The sequence below is a fragment of the Tasmannia lanceolata genome, unplaced genomic scaffold (genome assembly GCF_043159265.1).
Source record: "Tasmannia lanceolata isolate RefF3 unplaced genomic scaffold, GAP_Taslan_0.1 ptg000019l, whole genome shotgun sequence".
NCBI lineage: Eukaryota > Viridiplantae > Streptophyta > Magnoliopsida > Canellales > Winteraceae > Tasmannia > Tasmannia lanceolata.
In genome coordinates, this window is record NW_027518696.1 from 7,967,011 (window position 1) to 7,988,631 (window position 21,621).

General features: G+C 37.8%; 1 protein-coding gene across 3 annotated transcripts; it reads right to left on the reverse strand.

Moving 5' to 3' along the window:
• Nucleotides 1-941: 941 nt before the first annotated feature.
• On the reverse strand, nt 942-16,630 carry LOC143853458 (phytochrome B-like). Of its 3 annotated transcripts, XM_077363231.1 has the most exons (5): nt 14,377-16,624; nt 13,240-14,047; nt 8,641-8,934; nt 2,401-2,620; nt 942-1,234 (listed from the first exon to the last, which is right to left on the reverse strand). In XM_077363231.1, exons 1-4 carry the CDS (start codon nt 16,439-16,441, stop codon nt 2,401-2,403), a joined length of 3,387 nt encoding a protein of 1,128 aa, XP_077219346.1. In that variant the 5' UTR covers nt 16,442-16,624; the 3' UTR covers nt 942-1,234. The 3 variants fall into 3 exon arrangements, with proteins under 3 accessions (XP_077219346.1, XP_077219349.1, XP_077219348.1); XM_077363234.1 differs by lacking the exon at nt 8,641-8,934 and having other exon boundaries at nt 14,377-16,630; XM_077363233.1 differs by lacking the exon at nt 942-1,234 and having other exon boundaries at nt 2,466-2,620; nt 8,661-8,934; nt 14,377-16,628.
• Nucleotides 16,631-21,621: the final 4,991 nt, after the last annotated feature.

Below are 21,621 nucleotides of genomic sequence, written 5' to 3' on the forward strand. Positions count from 1 at the left end.
TAAACTCAGGAACCAAAAATAAGCTTGAGAAGAATTTTTTTCTACCCAACAGTTCATGCAACCAAACAAAGGTTTTTTTTTTCCCACCATAATCCGGTCAACCAAACATGGGATTTTTATTTTACCAGGATACTTCTAGGACTCTTTTTTTCCCACCTATCTCTCAGGGTATTTTTTTCTCCCACATAACTTCCAGGAACAAAAAAAAACCGGCAACCGAACAGAGCACCATCTAGGAATAAAATTATGAAAACAATCCATGAAAATAGTATTTCATGAAAAAAAACTGGGGCCCAGTAGTTTTGCAATTTTCCTTGTAGACAGAAAATTCTCAATTTGGGGAAAATAATTTCATGAAAAATAATATTTTGAGGATGGATGAGGAATAGGAAAAAAGTGGCTTGTTTATACATAAGTTATTGAAATTTTGGGAAATAAAATTTAATAAAAAAAGGCTTTTAGAGCTGAGAATTTCTTTTTAGTTTTTGAAGTTTTTTGCCCCAGGATGACATGGTTAGACCAACCAATTTTCAGCTGGTGACCCTACAACACATGGGAAAGGCATCTCCCCATTTCTTGGGAGGGTCCCACAAATTCAGCCAATGAGAGGCCACTAACTATCTTATTTAGTATGATGGCCACCCAACTTACAACCAATCTACTACTTGACGTATTTTTAATGCTAGAGTATATCATTTGCCTCTCTTGATTGGCTTTTATTGGCAGGATATGCTGACCCTGCTCAACTTCAGACCAAATTATGGGCATTTAACCATCAAATCCAATCAGAAGAATTGGGAAGGCCCTGTCTCTATTGATCTGAAGAGGGCTAATTTTGGATTGTTCCTGGGCCTGGCCTTTACAGCAAGGTGGTCTTCCCAACAATGGGTGCTTGTAAAACAAATACCGTAGAGAGTTGCTGTAGTCTGTGAAGCTAGTCAGACTACAAACCTTAATAAAATTAAAAGATCATCAAAAATATATTACAGATAGTTGAGCTAGAATACAGATTATATCATAAGAACACTTACAGGTGGAAAATGTTACATATACATCTGGAAGAAGATAAACAATAACACTTGTGCATAAGCTACAAGGACTATAATAAAGGATACCCAAAACTGTAGCCTTGTAGTGACATTCTGAGATCTCAAGAGACAAATCATAGAAATAAGTAGTAGTAGATACAAATGTGATTACAGTGGAGGAAAGATGGCAGCATCATGATCCATACCTGCAGACCATTAATGCCTTTAACACAGAAGCCGAATAGAGAACCTTGAAACCAAATTTATTATACATAAGTAGGTTTTTTATTCTAGGGCGCCAAGAATCCCAGAGCACAAATTATCAGGACATGGAGCTTGAGAATGGGGAACAATCCATTAGGGTGCGTTTGGGTTGCAGGAATAAGGAATCGGAATTCACATTACATTCCATTCCAATTCCAATTCTCATGTCGGGAATCTCGATTCCTATTCTAATGTTTGGGTAGGAATTAGGAATGGGATGTAGAGGCCATGGACGGCTGCTATCTTCACCACCATATTTCGCATCGCCACCATCTCCTCCCATCTTCACCACCCCATTTGTAAACCCAATCTCAAATTCCCGAACAACATTTCTACGCCTAATATCTAAAACCCCAGTATCCTCATTCTCAACAACAACAACAACAACAGCAACAACAAACCCTAACCCTCCTTCACTGTGCGATGGGTTTTATGCATTTTTTCAGGGCAAAACGAAGAAGCTAATGTGCAAACCAAAGAAGAAGATGGCCTCCATGATGGCTTTGGGTTGAATAATATTTTTTCTGCTCCTCTCTAGTCCTCTTCATTTGGATTTTGGGCTGGCCTCTGAGATGGGTTTTGTAAAGAGTCTTCTGAGATGGGTTTTGGGTTGGCCTGGCCCTGAGATGGGTTTTGTAAAGAGTCTTCTGAGAGGGGTTTTGGGTTGGCCTCTGAAATGTGTTTTATAAAAAGTATTCTGATTTTTTCAAGTTTAGGTTTTGGGGACGATGACGTTGAGATGGAGAGTGATTTTCGGTGAAATACGCGTGAAGAGAGAGACGGGAATCAGAATACCACCTCTTGGGGTGGGTATCGTAATCCCGCGGATAATCCCGCGAATATTCCGCCCGTCCTCCTCATTCCATTACCAAATTACAACCCAAACAGCTGAATCTGGGGAGACAGATTGAGATACCCATTCTTATTCCTAATTCCAGCGATCCAAACGCACCCTTAGAGCTCATTGCATGACAATCAGCTGACTAAGCAAGTATATCCATCTGAAGTACTTGGAAGGCTGTGTGAAGTGCTCATTAAAGAAAGGTGAGGCCACGAATATAATTGCTTATGTGATGCAGTTAGATCAGCTAGATCGAGGGAAGATTACCTAGTTCACAGTATTAGAGCCTCTCCGAGGGGTAGGAAGTTCGATTATGATGAGAAAATAACATCTCTCAGAGTCCCTGATGTACTGAACTTCTCCATTCATCAGCTTTAGTATCTTTCTGCCAAGGCTCAGCCCTAGGCCTTCCCGAGTCGCCCATTTGGTACTATGGAACATATCCTGGACAATTTCCGGAGGAAGGCCCTCACCAGGGCATGCCATCCTACAGTCAACAAAAGTTAGTTAGGGGGTTTAAATGCTATTCCCAGAAATTATATGCATGTAGAAAGCAAATAAAAAATCTCAAAAATCATAAAGTCCAAATAAGTTTGTCAGATAAACCATCCTTTGGAAACTGAATTTTTATTTTTAGGAACAGAAGTGATCAGCATCCATGGTTTTTGCATAAAATATTCTAATACTACCATACAGGTGCATGCAGCTTGTCTTGAAAAGCAAAGCAAGCACCAAGAATAAATGTAAGAGAGATTCCCCTTCTTCATGATTTCATTCACATAAAGGTTGTAATTTTGCAGGGAGCAAAACCATGTTGATGCTTTTTATTAATTTCTCGTATCTCTGAATTTTACAAAAAAATGAGCCTGATACATATTCTATGAGAACGTGTTAACTAATTTACACATGCAACGATTGATAACCAACACTACGTAACTGTGCACATGTAGCTGCAATCGAATATGGAACTCTCAACCCTGCCATTAGCAAAGCCACAAGGCAGTTTGCCTCCAGATAAATGTGAGAAAAATCTTATTTTTTTTCTGAGTGGTAACTGTGAGAAAATCTTATGACCAAAAGTCCACAAAAGGACTTAATTCCTTTTTACAATTGATTATTTTCTTGTAGAACTCGATTCATGGGCTAGAATTGTTATCAAGGAGGATACCGATTGGGTGAAGCTTGATACCTGCAGTTTACCTCTTCTTCAACTCCTCCCAAATTAGTCTCAACATCTTCCGACGCTTTCGGAGTTTTATGCATCTCTTGATTACACATGAGTAAGAGTTACATTAAATTGTGTGAGTTGCTCTCTTATCTCCATCTCTCAAGCATGCTTCTCCCCTTGTCATCGAATCAATTCTCGTTTGTTTTTAAATTTCCCTAACTTCGGGAGATTCTTTTTTTCTTATACATCTTCACTTGAATTAGAACCAAAAGCATTTTTCGGAGGCATCTTGACCCTATACCAAATGATGTAGAACAAATCTACAATTGAACCTCTACCAATTTATGATGTAACTTATAGAAATAAAAATCCAATGTTAATGGATAGCTCTTGGTTACATATATCAAATAAATACTTCAAATCTAGAATCACACAAGTAAAATTAAAGCAAAAAAATTCAACTAAGCTTTGATGACCAATCCAAAAGAAAGAAAATTTCAGCAGAAAATATATCTAATCCAAGTTTATTTTAACAGTAGATCAAATCCATATAACTCTTGATTCGATAGAATACCTAATAAGAAAACCAATGTAACTCCCTATGAACTTTGGAAAAAGAGGAAGCTTAACTTAGGATATCTTAAAGTTTGGGGTTGTAGAGCCATTGTCCAAGTACCCAAACCCAAGAAAAGGAAGTTAGGAGAAAGAGATATTGAATGCATATCCTTAGGATATGCAAATCATAGTAAAGCTTATAGGTTCTTAGTAATAGAACCGAATGACCTAGTAGATATAAATGCCATTATCGAAATTTCGACAAAAATGGTCAAAAGACTCGAAACAACAAAAAAATGGAAAGATGTTCCAATTGACAGCATTTAAATCTGGTTTTCTCAAGAAAAACAAACTGCTCTAATATGTTGTAAATCGAAAAATAAAAATAAAAACCCATGCAAATCAAAGAAATGCGTTTTTCCTACTTTTTCATGGATTTTTTTCAGGAAAACCCTGTGATAAATTTAGAGAGATTTCAATTATTCTTGAATTTCTTAGATGCTTTACAAAGAGCCCTATTGTGTGTTTATATAAAACATCAATAGGGATAAACATAGAAAGAGATTATGAGAAGAAGGGAAAGAGATAAACCTTATCTAATTCACTTGCCTAATCTAACCCAACTACTCAATATAGCCCAATCAAATCAAATCTGAGGAGATTTGAGCTTAATCTGATTTTATTCTCTAATATGCCCCCTCAAACGTATATGGATTGAAAATCAATATACATTTGATTACAATAGATATCTCCAAAAAGAAAAGTAAATTTTTTTGACGCACACTGCTACGATTGATGTCCCCCTGTTGTTGATATTGCTGAAGATGAACTGCCGCCTGTTGTTGAAGAATGTGTCGCATGAAAGATGAGCCGTGCAGAGCCTCAAAAAACTGAATTAGACTCAAGCCGGAATGGGTGAGTCTTTAGGCCGGTTTTGAATACCGAACCTTCTGGAAATGGGTCACCACGGACCAAAGCCTCGATGGGCGAGAATGGGCCTCAATGGGCCAAACACATTGGTCGGCAAGTACCGATCCTCATGGAATTTGGCTCTCTCAGGCACGAACCTCAAAGAATCGAAGCCCCTCAACTAAGTAGAGCGATTTATTTTAGGCACGAACTTCGAAGAGGTACCTCTAACTGAAATAAGAAATGAAAATTTTAAAATTAAAGATTTGGAAGAAAAGGGAAATGAGATGAGCGCCAACGAACGACTAATGTAATGGGGGCAACAACAAGACAAAACTTCGAACGAGACGAGGAAAAAGAGTGCACATATCAAATATCAAAGGTAAGGAACTTGGGTGCAATTATCATTTTTTGGGTTCTTGATTAAAGTAAGAGCATGGAAATTAAGAAAAGGAAGACCATAAAGCTGAAGGGAAATGGCATCTGGTCTTGCAAATTAAAAAGCTGCATAGCCCTTAATAATAAAAGAAATAAAATGATAAAAGAAGAAAAGGGCATGGCACTTCTGGATCAAGGCATTAAGTGGGAGAACTCTCAATTACTTCCAGATCCTGTGAATCCCTAGATTTCAATAGCAAAACAATTTCGAGCCGACATCGTTTGGTTGCAAAGGAATAGAGAGCCAGATTCGACGAGGTCGACGGGCATTGTTGCGAAAATGTCGAGGCCAAGGGAGAGCTTTGATTTCTCGGTTTCAAGATCCATCAGATGCTCGTGCTTCATTATTTTGGCTAATATCTGCCCACATCTTTTCATAAAACCAAAGAGAATCTTCCCATTGTCATATTCAAATGCAGGGCACTTTAGATTGGGTTGGAATGGTGATGAGGCAGTGAAAGTAGCATAAGAATAAGAGCAGAAAAAGCTTCAGAAACTGCTGAAACCTAACAGGAAGATGGAGGGCCGAGACCCACTTTCATGATGAAGAGCGAGTTGATCATTGGCAAGATGGGTATGAGAAATTACGGACAGAGAGTCATGAAAAACCACCCTTTTACTAGGAGTAAGACAGCAACGGTGGATGCAAGGTTGGGAGAGATAAATGGGAGAAGAGAAGCTTTACTACGGTCAGGCGAACGGCAAGGCGAAAGCCGTCCGCCCGAGAATGAAACCACCAAATGTTGTGAGCAAGGTCTAGATCGATGGCTCTGATACCATGATAAATTTAGAGAGATTTCCATTATTCTTGAATTTCTTAGATGCTTTACAAAGAGCCCTAATGTGTGTTTATATAAAACACCCATAGGGATAAACATAGAAAGAGATCATGATAAGAAGGGAAAGAGATAAACCTTATCTAATTCACTCGCCTAATCTAACCCAACTACTCAATATAGCCCAATCAAATCAAATCTGGGGAGATTTGATCTTAATATGATTTTATTCTCTAATACCCTGTTTTGGAAAACCCTAAAAAGTTTGGAATTTTTTTTGGAAAACGTATTTCTTTAATTTGTTTATACTAAGGCCATTTTTTCAATTTGGAACTTTTCCTGTTTTTACTATGGCCCTGTTTTTCAACCTTTGATTTGTTGCATTTGTATATAAATTGTCATTCGGATGTAAACGGTGCAAACGATGTTGTAAATACCAATTGCACAAGTAGAAAAACATTTAAGATTTCTTTTATCTCTGTCAACACAGTTTTGTGGGCCCATCCCAGTTGAATCGAGGGTGGGCCCACTTTTGTTTCAATGTGAAGAGTCACAGGAATTCCAAATTTCAAAACCTATGTGATGGAGATCAACGCCCATTGACAGGGTCGCACTCGTAGACCCACATAGGGATCTTTTTATTTATGTTATGGCTATTTTATTGTTCTTAGGGGTATTTTTGGGATTACTTAATGTTATTAGGGATATTTTAGTCTTTATTACTTTTAGGGTAGTTTAGTCTTTTAGGAAGTCTTATTTTAGTAAGATTATATTTCTTTGGTTGTTAATTGCCTATTTATAGGCTAAACTACAGATTATTAGACACCTTTGAATGATTAATTGAATTGAATTGAGTTTTGAGTGCTTTCTCCTCCCTAATTTCTTCTTCCCCTCCCTAATTTCTTCTCTTCTTCTTCTTCTTCTAATTTCTTCTCCACAGCCTACATCACTATGCATCATACAAATGATGAGTCTCTGACTAAGATCATAAAGGAGATTTTTTTAAGCCACTTTACATTTCATTTCATTAATGTAGAGAATGATATTTGGTAGCTAGTTCATTGGACTACACAGAAAAGTAACCATATCTTATGCATTGGATGTCAAATCGGCATGGGACCAATACCATCTCGTAACTCTATGTGGTATCGACATAAAATTGGGGACCTTGGAGGGATGATTGGTCATTGTACTCTCTTATGCTTCGTTCCAGTACTTCTTTATTGATTTTACTGTTCCAAACATGTGTGACAACGCATGTCACTGGGTGTTTGATGTGATTAAGCCATTATGAATGGCTTTCTTGCGTATGTGATGGTTTCTGAGGATGTATTTGTGCTTATTCTAACATTTCCTAAAGTTTCATATAAAAATTCATCATTTGCATACGTCTCCCTACGTTTCCGTGACTATACAAGATTTCCTCTGAAATTTCCAACTGAAACCTAAATATTTCAAAACCGAAACAGAAACCGAAATTTAAAACCTTTGTCATTAGCTTCGCCTGATGTCTACCAAACTCTGCATAGAAATCCATGCTGGATGACAGGAAATCATCACCATTGGCAATGTTGGGAATTCAAATAAGCTCTCCACCTTCGACCATAGATCTCCAAGGATCCATATGTCAGTTTGTTCCAGTCACGGACCTTTAAGGCTCCCAATATATGGACCTCCAAGGCTCCATATGTCAGTTTGTTTCAGACATAGACCTTTAAGGCTCCCAATATAAGTTCATTAGTGTTCAAAGATCTCCAATGATGTTGTTACTGATCAACTTCTGACATAACACCTAATGGCTTCAATCTTACATCTGGTTTAGAATTCTATGCAACTCTGAACCGATTGGCTTCCCTGATTGTGAAAGGTTAGTCTAATGGTATGAGACTACAGGCTACAGCCAATTCCAACCAAGTTAAGCCGATCATGTTCGTCCAACCTAGTTGATTCTGTACCAACTAAGATGGATTGTGGCAAATTTTCAATATTCTATGCATTCACCAAATGAATATGTATATAGCTAATGCATGCCAATTTCTAATCTTTAATAGAGATTAGTTGTCAATATTAGTCAAAGAAATGAAATGTCTAGGCCAATGCACAAATCAATTCAAACAGCTCTTGAGCTGACTCAATGAGCAAAGAGGATATTTTTCTTTTTCTTTTTTTAATCGGAATTTTTTCTTGGTTTTTGACGAAGTTAAGTCCAGCAATTCCCAGGCCTAGTCGAGAAATTTTCTTGCCACAAACAGTAGGGTATACTAGCTATAAGTTCTCTGAGTTTCTTTCAGGGAGGAAAAGGAAAAGAAAATGGCTAATTAGTTCAACGTCTATCTATTTTACTTAATCCCATTCTTGGATGCCAATCACATGAAAGTAAAACAAAATAAAAATCATACTGATTTTACCACATTTAACAACTATAGAGTGGGTCACATTCAAGCATGTCAGGGATAGGATGCTTACAACTTCCGCAACAAGTACAAGTATATGAGCAATTTTTTTTTTTAATGGTAGTATATGAGCAAATAATTGGACAAGAGAATCAAACAAATCAACAGGAATTGTCACATGCAAAGATAACAGAGCAGAGAAAATCCAGTAGGCTTAAGGATTTATTATTTTAAAAAACTTCAATAGAAATGCCATGGCCAAACGGACCTAAATTCAAGATGCACAACCTCCATCCCATCAGAAATCTGCTTTAAACATGGCCTAACTTGAATCTCTACCCAACCATCGGGAGATGGTGCATACCACACCATATTAAGCAAGAAATCAGCCAATACTTGTTGTATTCTAACTTGATCACCATAAACAGCCATCATTTTGATTTCCTCTGGAATATCGCGTATCAACTGTAAGTTTCTCTCCCTCAGCAGAATCATCACTTGGCTAACAACAGCGTTCATAACACTTTCAAGTAGAAATTCAGACTTGTCAAGCACCAAGGAACTGGTACCAGAAAAAAAAAATAAGTGGGACAGTAGTAATAGTATTATATAAAAAAAATAGTATGGAAGAAACCAAAACATGTTTGTTGGAAGTTAATTTATGGAAATAAGACAATAAAGGTAAACATGACGAGTTTGCATGCACCATAAGTAATATGGACCTATTGGAACATTTGGTGTGAATGGGAGTTAAATGTAAGCAGAAATGTTAAGCAAATCCAGTACAAACATTGAAAGAGAACACACATAAAATTTGTAGCATAAGAGGACACCAAAATTTGATAACATCAATATGACTAGAAGGAAAAATAAAAAGAAAATGAGGTTACCAAATTACAACAAGTTCAAGTAAGAATAATGCAAGGAAGTCATGATATTTGGCACCTAGAAGAACAGGATGAGCTAAGGGCAAGAGTCGTAACATTTGCCCGGTGCAATGGGAAGTGGCAAGCCTGTTACCATAGGCCAAGCACTAGAAGGATTAAGTCAATAATAAGAAAGGTTGCTTTTGGTTATAGGTGCAGAGTACAGAGATTCATTATCGCTATCAGCTTTTAGATCTCTTCTAATTGGCAATTCAAGCTATGGGGCACAATGGGACCTAGAGTGATGCCTAAAACAGGTCATCATACAAGAAAAGAAAAGGTGTGAAAGACCAGCAGCAAAAAAAGGCCAGAAATCGGCCTGAAGTTTACGACATGGTGACATCATCCAGTGGGACCTACTTGTCCATACTCCATACAGCATGTGATTTGGGGAACCAACTGTTTTACTTTTCTAGTAGTTATGGGCATTTTCAGAAATTTAGGGGCATTTTCAGAAATCTAGTGGTCAATCTAAGTTGGTTTCTGTGAGGCCCACTGGATCATTTATTCAAACACAAGGCAGGACCTCAGAATTTCAGTAGATTAGAATCCCTCGGGGCTTTGTTTAGGTTGAAAATTAGTTGAGAGTGTTGTTTTGATCTATGTAAAATGGTGGTGATTTTTAACTGATCTTTAGAATGTGTTTAAGTTGGTTCTGGTGGGCTGTATCCAAGAAAAACATGAATGGTATCTTTGCTTTCTTAATTAGTCTAGAAATTTAAAATGTTTAGAACTTTCTTTATCGTATAGTTGGGGCTAGTTGAGGCTTTATTGATATTTATATGAAGGACTGGGTTTGGGTCTAAAGTACGGTTTTGTAACGTATTTAGGTTTCTTTGGCTGAATTATGAACAGTTTTTTTAAGTTTATGCAGAGCAAAGCTTTTGCACCCCTGTTCTTTGGTTAGAGTGATTCTAGCAACATCTACTTTTACTTTTTTTTATATTACTTATGGTTTTTAGGAGATTTTCTTAGTCTATTCAGAGTTGCACCAATTACCAGGGGATTAAGTTAATGAGTCACACCATGAAGCTTTGGGAGAGGGTAATTGAGCATAGACTAAGGTGTCAGAGAATCAATTTGGCTTCATGCCCGGACAATCGACTATGGAAGCTATCTTCTTGATTAGGCGGTTAAGGGAGAGATTTAGAGAAAATAAAAAGGACATTCATATGGTTTTCATTGATTTGGAGAAAGCGTATGATAAGGTTCCCAGAAGTGTTATGTGGTGGGTCCTTGAAAGTAAAAAAGTGCCTACTAAATATGTTGATATGATTAAGAATATATGCATGATGGAGCAATAACTAGTGTCAGAACTACGGATGGCACGTCTAGTGAGTTTCCAATTACAATAGGATTGCACCAAGGATCACCTCTAAGCCCTTATCGTTTTACTCTAGTTATGGATGAACCTACGAAGGGGTATCCAGGACGAGGTGTCATGGTGTATGTTATTTGCAGATGACAGTATTAATTGATGAAACCAAAGCAAGAGTTAATGCTAAGTTATATGGAGTGCAACTTTAGTAATGTAAGGAGGCGGGGTGAGGATGTGGTAAATATGACTGGACAAGATGTACCTAAGAGGGATATCTTTCGCTATCTTGGTTCAACCCTACATAAGGAAGGAAAGATTGAAGATGATGTTAACCACAGAATAAGAGCAGGTTGGTTGAAGTGGAAGCATGCTTCAGGAGTTTTGTGCGACCTTAAAATACCTACCAAGTTGAAGGGAAGTTTTATAAGACAGTTGTGAGGCCAGCCATGCTGTACGGCTCAGAATTTTGGGCCACCAAGAAGCAGCATGTGCATAAGATGAGTGTAGCAGAGATGCAAATGCTTAGAGGGATGTGTGGCCACACAAGGTTAGATCGAATTAAAAATGAAGACATCCGTAAAAACGTGGGGGTGGCACCAATTGAGGAGAAGATGAGAGAGCACCGCTTAAGATGGTTTGGGCATATCCAACGTAGGCCTGTGGACGCTCCAGTGAGAAGAAGTGACTCATGCCAAGTTGATAGAGTAAAAAGAGGTAGGGGCAGACCGAAAACAACTTGGGTAGAAATAGTGAGGAAAGACTTGAGGGCTAGGAACATGACAGAGAACATGACCTTTTTTCTTTTCTTTTTCTTATGGGCAAGTTGGGGTTAGGCAAGACCCCAACCAGAGAACATGACCTTGGATAGGAGAGAATGGAAGAACATGATCCATGTAGACGAACCCAATTAGTGTCAGGATTAGACTTAGTCAATTTGAGCAGGGTAGATTCTTTCACCTTCTTCATGAAGGTTTTCTAAAGGATTCATTAGCCGACCCCAACTAGTTTGGGAAAAAGGCTTAGTTGAGTTGAGTTGAGTTGTATGGTTTTAGGAGATTTTATATGCTGAGTGGGCGGACAGGCTCCTGTGGGAGGTACCTCCCTTGATATCTGACCCAGCAGCAGCTCAGTTTTTAAGAAGCTGCTGTTGGATCAAATATCAAGGGCAATACTTCCATCGTACCACCAATACGAGCATGTCCACCGCTCATCATAAAATTTCTCTTGCTTTAGTTTCACTATTTTTGCTTTTTTTAGTGTATCCCTACATCGTGGTGGAAAATGAGACGCAAAGGTAATTATAGCAGAGAGTTGGGCGGGACCTGTTGTCAGATCATCAATGATCCATCTAGTCATTAGACTCAAATCAACATAGTTGATTTTATGCTCCTATTAGTAAGGGTTCCTCGTATATCTCTTTGCCTGCATCCTAAATCTATTGGATTAGGTCCAATTTTGATTCTTCGCTCCACCGGGAAGCAAGTAAGCAGTATGGGTGGCCCTGGTTGGAGCCGGTTCGTGAGCCACCAAGGGCAATCATTGCCTGTAGAAGGCCGCCTCATTTTCAGCAAGAGAACGGGGGACAATTTCCCCCAAGTGTCCACAAAGATAATGATTGAGCAAAAACTTCATCCTACAGTAGGAGTCTATGAAGTCTGTCCAATTCATGGTTTGAACTTTACAGTATCAGACGATGAACGACATATCATACCGATAAATATCTAGTTTTGTATGATGTGATAAGCTGGAACAGTCCATTTCAGACTCGTTAAGTGCAGCTTATAAGGCGATATGCAATAAAACACATGAGACATCTCATCACATGCAAAATGAGGTCGATATGGGATTTCCAAAACCCCTCTTTTGAACCCATGTTTTGACACTTTGAATCTATCAAAGCCTCCTATATGATTTTGGAGATTAATTGCCAAGTAAAATCCAAAAACTAAGAGTAAAGAATCGATCAACGAATCTCAACATCAAAAACAAAAATTTGGTGATTTTGGCATTTTGAGGCATCTACTTGATACTTTTTTGGTTCTTTTTGCAATGATTAGTTCTTTCTTGGCTAAATACATGTAGACTAACTAGATCTACGAGATTTATGCAGTTTTCCTATTTTCTATCTTTATGTTCATTTCTCCTTTTTTGGATTTAAATTTGTTGTTCTTTTCAAAAGATTTTCTTTCAAGAAGTGGATAAAATTTCTGAGCTTTTTCTAGAGTTCAATTTTGGGGATGAGTTTGTGCCTAAATTAAGGGAAATATGTTCGTGTGTTGCAAAGGACAGATTTCAAGAAGTGAAGTGAATAAATTTCTGAGCTTTTTCTTATTTTTATTTCTATTTACTTTGAGATAGACTGCTGTAGAACAGGTCAAACCAATTTTTTCCCTGTTTTATTTCTTCGCCCTTATAATATGTACTGAATATATCTCTTTCCTGCGAGGGTCGGAAATTCATAAGATGAATACAATGTGCACCATATGATCCTACACGCTGAAATATAAACTTAAAGCAGGAGTAACTATCATCAATAATCCCCAAATCAACATGAAGATAAACACACAACATGCACGATAAGAACTTACAAACTGAAAATATAAACCTTAAAGAGGGAACCCACCCATCTTCTATACTCTCCAAATCAGCATCCTTTATAATCTTCATCATTTGCCTCTCGCAAGCTGCACTAGTTTCAAGAAATTGCTTCTGATCATCTGAAAGGTTTGTAGCCTCCAACAGTGTGTTAGTAAATCGTATTCCACTAAGAGGATTCTCTATCTCTTGGCAAATGTAAGCCAATTCTTTCATTCTCGCAAAGTACCTCCTTTCTTGCTGCCTCTGGACTTGTAGAGCTTGATGCAGTTCAGGGCTTGCGATCTGCAAAAAACAGAAGGCTCCGGTAATCTCGCCATCCATATTAACTCTCTTATTTGCCGTCAAGAGAGCTTGAACATATTTGCCATTCCTGTCAAAAAATGCAAATGGAAACTTGTCGGCATCCTGCCCTCCTATCGCATTGTGAAGGGCAATCATAAATTTTGTCAGTGCATCGGGCCCGCTAAGACGACATAAACTTCCAAAAACTTCTCCAACCAACAACTTTCCGATGATTTCCCCTCTTGACCAACCAGTTAGGTTTTCCATAGCGGTGTTCCACTCCAAGCAACAGGTGTTTTCATCTGAAGCAAATATAGGTGGGATCAGAGGATTAGGACTCTGTACAATTGCCTTGTAATCACCTTGGATGTGAATGAACTTATCCATAACCACTTTCTGCCCGGTAACGTCTTGACCAACAAAGCACACCCCGACAATGTTGTTCATGTAATCCTTACTGGCGCATGCATTCACAACAACAAAGATAGCCTCTTTCGTCTGCTGCGACCCAAAAGTCCTGAGCTTTATCTCTACATTTTTATCTTCTTCACCTGCATAATTATTTGATGAATGGCCAATCTTTTATACGAACCAAATCATATAAAGAATACAACACATTGAGTAAGTTCCACAATTGGTTAGTGAGTTTTAGCGAAAAGGGGAAAAAAAAGAATTCACTGCTATGCAAGAAGCACTTTAAAAAATGATAAAATAGGCCCCATTTAAAATATCAAATAGAGTATTTATCAGAAAAAATATAAATAAATTGCAAAAGGGTTTCAAGCCAACTCATGTTATTTGATTGCTGACCTTCTCAAGAACTAGCAAGAAAACCCAATCTTTTTTTAATGGTAAAACCCAGAAATTCATAGCAACTTACCTTTTAAAGCATGATAAACAAGCTTGTCAACTGTATCTGCGGATTCCTTATAAACAAGGTCATGAACTAGCGACTTTCCCATAGCTTCCTCAACCGAGAGTCCCGTCAATTCTGCGACTTTTGCATTCCAGCCATTTATAAGCCCATCAGCATCAACAGCAAAAATTGGCGCTGTCGCAGTTTCTATAAGCCTAACCATCTCTCTCGCAACAGAGCCGAGCTCAACCATTCCCTGCAACTCCAAATTCCCATACTGGTTATTGATTACAACGGCCTTGGAATTGCCACCTTCAGCATCCCTAAATGAGTCACGCAAAATAAGCTGTAAAGAATGGATGGCATCCATCTCGGCATTCTCCCACGGCAAACTCCGGCTCTTGGCCACTTCCAAAAATGCTTTAAATGATGAGCGTGGGTGCATCCTCTGTCCATCGTCTTTATCTTCGGGATGATGCTTTGCTCCACCCCATTTTATCTCTTTTTCCGTGTGTGATCTGAACCAAAACAAGAAATCCTTCGACGTGATATAAGCCACGGCCATCCCACAAACCGCATCACCAAGCAATGCCGCACCAGGAAAACCAGCATCAGCTAAACTGTCGGTGCTCAGACCAGTCAAATCATTATGAGAAGCCAATAACCAATCTGCGATATCCTTAATCTGAGCTTCGGTTGGAGTGACTCCGAGCGGATAATACCTACCCTGGTAATAAAGAGCAGCCCCATCACACTTCACAAGGTCCATGATACTAGGACTCTGGGTGACAATTCCGGTCGGAGCGTCGCGGAGAAGCATGTCACACAAGAGAGTCTGCGTCCTCAAAACGTGTTTCTCCAACAATTGGGATGCCAATTGCAATTCCATATTTAGTTGCAGCCCAAATGCTTGCATAAGGAACTCACAAGCGTAACGTAGAGGGAAAGGGATGAAACGTGGGACCGTGTGATGGCAAACAACAAGCCCCCATAGCTTCATCGCATTTCTTCCACTTGAACCCTCATCTTCACTTCCATTAATGATAACAGCCATTCCCAAAGAAGCGATCGAACCCATGTTGGCCATGTACTGAGCATGGCATCCATGTGGGGCTCGCAAGGTCGACCCAACCAAGCAAAGGGGTTGCTTTAATTCCTTATCTTGAATAACCCTAACAGGACTACCATGACAATCAACTATCATCCTAACCCTATTCTGCTTAAACAAGAACCTCGAAGCCTGCGGTATATCAGTTGCAGGATAATGTAGCCCAATGTAAGGTTCTAAATCAGCCCTTTTGCTCTCTGCCACAACCTCACCATGCTCATCTTCATGAAACTTATAGACCATGACCCTGTCATAACCCGTGAGATCCCTCACGTGTTCCACAACGGTGTCACAGAGGAGTTTGATATCACCACCTGGCAGTGCCTGAAGCCGTGAGATCGCTCGAACAGCGAGTTTTTGCGACTGCACCGTGCCAGCAACCGATAAGGCGGGGTCCTCAGTCCTAGCTGGCTCTAAATCAATTACAATTCCCACATCTATCCTATGCAAAATCGCATAAAAGGGTTTCCCCGAATTTTTCGAATGAATCCAGACAGGATTCAACAGTGTAATTTCCCTAGAACTAGCTGCTTTTTCTAACAAAACAGAACTAGAAGACGTAAATAGGGTCCTAACATCAGTACCCAAAATTAGGGTTTCTGATTTCTCAATACTGGGAACAGATTGTTGGGTTAGGTTAAGCATTTCTGAAGCATTTTCGCTGTGCGCAATTACCTGAAAGTTTGATTCTTCAACTGCTATCATACAGCCAAAGGGCTGGATATGGCCACCACGTTGGATTTTAGAGAGATATGAAGTGATTTGTTGTTCAGGAATGGATTGATTTGTGGTTTTTAAGGATTGAGAGTAGTCAAAAGATTTACCAGACTCGCCTGATTGTTCGAAGACTGCGTGAAGGCGGGCATCGATGGTGTATTGAGCAATGGTCTTGCTGATGGATTCTGTGTGCTGGGTTTTGATGTTGCTTCCTCCTGATGAATGGGTTTGATGGGTATATGCTGCTTTGCTCCCAGAAGCCATTGATGGGTATCCTTTTATTGTGTAAGAATGGTAGAAGATTGGGGAAATTAGGGTTTGGCAAGACTTACAATGCTAGGGTTTTTTTATGTCTTTTTCTCTATCAGAGGGTCAGTGCTCTGATGAGGGATAGTTTTGAGCAAAAGATAGTGTGGAGAAATAAGAAGCTTTGCTCTACTTTTTCATCTTTTGGAATCTTGCTTCTTATTGGAGCAAAGCTTGGAGGGGTAATTTAGAAAGACAAATAGTGATTTTTACAACAGACGGCATATCTAAGGCTCCGTTCACTTGCGTTCCCGGGAAAGCAAATCCCGGAAAACAGCCTCTTTTTTCCCAGACAAGACCTTGACAACACAGAATTCTGGTGTTCACTTGCTTTCCTGAGAAAGTAACAAGCCTAGGTGGAAAATGTCAAATAATGACATGGAAATTGTCAAAAATGATGTGGAAATGTCTCTTTTCTCACAAGTGTGGGAAACCCCCACTATTTTGGTCGGATTTGCTTTCCCGGGAAAACTAGTGAAAAAAGGTGGGCAAGCAGTTTCCCGGGAAACCTTTTCCTACACAGTTTCTGCACACGTGAACAGGCGCGGAAAACCTTTTCCTACACAATTTCCCTAGATTTCTTTTCCTAATGCCACATCAGATTCCCGGGAAACCTTTTCTTTTCCTTTCCCGAAAAAACAAGTGAACAGGGCCTAAGGGGATATTATGAGATTACTGTCTAATTGAGTAATTGGCCTTTCAATGTAAACAAAAGTGAAAAGACCACCTGTCCTTCAACACATACAAAAGACCACCTAATTTGTACCTATGCTCATGGTTTTAAATTTCGACCGAATTTCGGATTTCGGTGGAGACCGACACCGAAATCACACAAAACTGAAACGGTCATTTATTTCAGCCGAAATTTCGAGGTTTTTCCGAAATTTTCCCCAAAAAATATGTGTTTTTTAATATTAATTTAATATTTCACCGAAATTTCTATCGAAATTCCGAACTGAATCTTCAATTCTTCATCCTTTTATATCATAAAAAGGAATTTACTTAATAAATACAAGTCACTCCTCTTAGGAACTTCAAGTGAATCATATTCTACTAATTTTATTAACAAATACGTATATATCCCATTACTCTTTTCAAGAGAGTTAATTACATTGACACCAAAGAAGAGTTCGAGCAATGGACTTCTCATTCATTAGATAGAGAAAATTGTCAAGATTTTGTGGTTTATTGAAAAGCCTAGTCCAATTCCGACCGCTCGAACTCAAAATTTGCTATAATTGTTAAAACCATTTTGATCAGCGGAATCAATAGTTCATATGATGCTTCAATAAGAAAGAAATGTGCCATCCTTTTATATTATAAAAAGACTAAAAGACTCCTGATTATAAGAACTCCTCAAAAATGGTTTTGCTTTTTCATACGTATGTGGGCAGATCTTTATGGCTTGGGTTGGCAGAGAACTAGAGTTCTGTTGGAGTTGGAATCAGGTTTAGGAGATTCGTTGAACTTGGCTCATATTGTTTCTTTGTCATGCACCTTGCCTTTCTTTTATCGTCATTTCATTTCATTTCATTAGATGTTGGAAAGGGGGCCACAAAGAAAAGTTAGAATCGGAGGGAGAGACTTTGCAATCATGTACCCCTCGTACAGGCCAAGTCACATGACTCGAACGGGGCTTTTCAATAATGTAATTCCAATATACAAGAAGAGTCTCTTTGGATAACATGCAAATAATCTTATATGTATGGAATCATATTTGCAGATTATTTTAGGGTGCTGATATTAGCAATACCATGTTTTAATAATTGCATAAACTCAGCCTGTCTTAAGTTTTTCCGAAACTGGAATAACCTTTGACAGCTCTTTAAAAATTAAAGGCAAGATGGGTTAGTCCAATTATCAAAATATGGCTGTGCTGATATCATTTCGCTAATTTTATATGGAAATTTTAGTTACAAATAGTTATATATCTACCATTCAAATCAAAAGTATACCCAATGTCCCTTTTTTTATTATAGGGAAAATGACTTAATAAATGGGCTTTCTACTGACTATGACGTATCAAGGGGGGTGTTTTCTAAATCATCAATCAAGAGTGCATATGACTAAAATGCCCTTGATTCTCTCTCTCTCTCTCTCTCTCTCTCTCTCTCTCTCTCTCTCCCTATCAAACCACATTTCTTGCAGTGATTACGTTTACAATACAATTCCCAAAACCCACATTTTTTCCTCTTCTTCTTCCTCCACCTACCCATAAAAAAGTACGTCTGAAAAACCCAAAAACCTCCATTTTTGAAACCCAAAAACCTCCATTATTAGATGCCAAAAGCTCCATCTATTGCACTAAATCTCATTTTTAGATGCCAAACCCTTCCTTGCATTGCACAACTCCTCCATTTGCAACAACTGTTGCAAAAAAAACGTTATTGGATTCCGAAATCGCAAAAAGCTTCACTACAAACCACTATTCCATTGCACAAAGCCTTAATTCGATGGAAATGTGTGTATTTATAGCCCTCTTCCTTCTCTTTCCATTATAAGGCATATTTACAAACTTGAATGAAAGTTCTCCACGTTAAACTATTGTCTTCTATTGCACAAAGCCTTCAATCACTATTTAATTATATTTAAATTACTTTAAACACTTTATAATTATTGTTATTTACTGTAAACCACTAATTTCTTAAGTTAAACTGTTATTTCACTACGATAAACCACTACTGAAGGCCACTAAGTGGGTGTTTATAAGTGGTTTATATAGCTTCTTTGGTTTATAATCCTAAGTAGTGGTTTATTTAGGCTTACCAGTGGTTTAGAGTGTTTATAATTAGTTTATATGGCTTAACAATGGTTTAGAGTGTTTATAAGTGATTTATATAGCGTAAGCAGTAGTTTATAGTGTTTACAAGTAGTTTATATAGGGTAAGCAGTGGTTTAGAGTGTTTACAACTGGTTTATATAAGGTAAACAGTGGTTTAGCAAAGCCTATCAGTGGTTTAGAGTGTTTATAAGTGGTTTATATAGGCTTATCAGTGGTTTAAAGTGTTTATAAATGATTTATACAGGGTAAGAAGTAGTTTATAGTGTTTATAAGTGGTTTATATAGGCTTATCAGTGATTTAAAGTGTTTATAAGTGGTTTATACAGGATAAACAGTAGTTTATTTGTTTATAAGTGGTTCATATAGGGTAAGCAATGGTTTAGAGTGTTTACAAGTGGTTTATATAGGGTAAACAGTGGTTTAGGGTGTTCATAAGTATTTTATATAAGCCTAGCAGTGGTTTAGAGGGTTTATAAGTGTATAATATATGATAAACAATGGTTTAGACAATGGTTTAGAATATTTATAAGTTGTTTATATAAGCCTAACAGTAGTTTAGATTGTTTATAACTGGTTTATATAGGATTAACAGTGGTTTAGAGTGTTTATAAGTTATTTATACAGTGTTTGTAAGTGATTTATATAGGGGTAAGCAGTGGTTTAGAGTATTTACAAGTGGTTTATATAGAGTAAACAGTGGTTTAAAATGTTTATAAGTTGCTTATACAGTGTAAGCAGTGTTTTATAGTGTTTGTAAGTGGTTTATATAGGCGTAAGCAGTAGTTTAGAGTTTTTACAAGTGATTTATATAGGGTAAACAGTGGTTTATATAAGCCTAGAGTGGTTTAGAGTATTTATAATTGGTTTATATAGGTTTGCCAGTGGTTTAGAGTCTTTATAAGTGGTTCATACAGGGTAAGCAGTAGTTTATAGTGTTTATAAGTGGTTTATATAGGGTAAGCAGTGGTTTAGAGTGTTTACAAGTGGTTTATATAAGGTAAACAATGGTTTAGAGTGTTTATAAGTGGTTCATATAAGCGTAGCAGTGGTTTAGAGGGTTTATAAGTGTATAATATATGGTAAACAATGGTTTAGATTGTTTATAAGTGGTTTATATAAGTCTAGCAGTCGTTTAGAGTGTTTATAAGTGGTTTATATAGGCTTAGTAGTGGTTTAGAGTGTTTATAAGTTATTGCACAGTGTAAGCAGTGGTTTATAGTGTTTGTAAGTGGTTTATATATGTGTAAGCAGTGGTTTAGAGTATTTATAAGTGTTTATATAAGCTAAAGAATGGTTTAGAGTGTTTGTAAGTGGTTTATATAGGCTTAGCAGTGGTTTATAGTGTTTATAAGTTGTTTATATAGTGTAAGCAGTGGTTTATAGTGTTTGTAAATGGTTTATATAGGGGTAAGCAGTGGTTTAGAGTATTTACAATTGGTTTATATAGTGTAAACAGTGGTTTATAGTGTCTGTAAGTGCTTTATATAGGAATAGCAGTGGTTTTAGAGTGTTTATAAGTTGTTTAGAGTATTTATAAGTGTTTATATAAGCTAAAGAATGGTTTAGAGTGTTTGTAAGTGGTTTATATAGGCTTAGCAGTGGTTTATAGTGTTTATAAGTTGTTTATATAGTGTAAGCAGTGGTTTATAGTGTTTGTAAATGGTTTATATAGGGGTAAGCAGTGGTTTAGAGTATTTACAATTGGTTTATATAGTGTAAACAGTGGTTTATAGTGTCTGTAAGTGCTTTATATAGGAATAGCAGTGGTTTTAGAGTGTTTATAAGTTGTTTATTTAGGATTACCAATAGTTTTGGGTTTTTTGGTAAAAAAGAGGGTTTTGGAGGAAGAAGATGATGGATTAGGGTTAGATTTTGAGGAATTTTGAGAAAAAATGGTTAATGGAGTTAGGGTTTAGAAATGGTTTGAGAGAGAAGGGAAAAAGAATGAAAAATAGAAGGGGCAATTGAAAAAAAATCGCACGTTCCAGGGCTTTAAACGTGCCTGGAATAGTTCTCGGAATTCCGAGAACTTTTTTTTATGTTTGCTGCGGAATTCCGAGAGAAAAGCTCGGACTTCCGAGCAAATTCTTTTTTTTTTACTGTGTTGTTTACTGCGGAATTCCAAGAGAAAATCTCGGAGTTCCGAGAAATTTTTTTTCTCAGAGATTTGTCGGTGAGATTTGCAGAGGAAGGGAGAGAGAGAGAGAGTTGCCGAAAAATTTCCGCCGGCAAGGGGTATTTGCAGTGAGAGAGACAGACAGAGAGAATTGCCAAAAAATTTCCGCCGGCAAGGGTATTTGTAGAGAGACGGCAAGGGGTATTTGCAGAGAGAGAGAGAGTTGCCGGAAAATTTTCG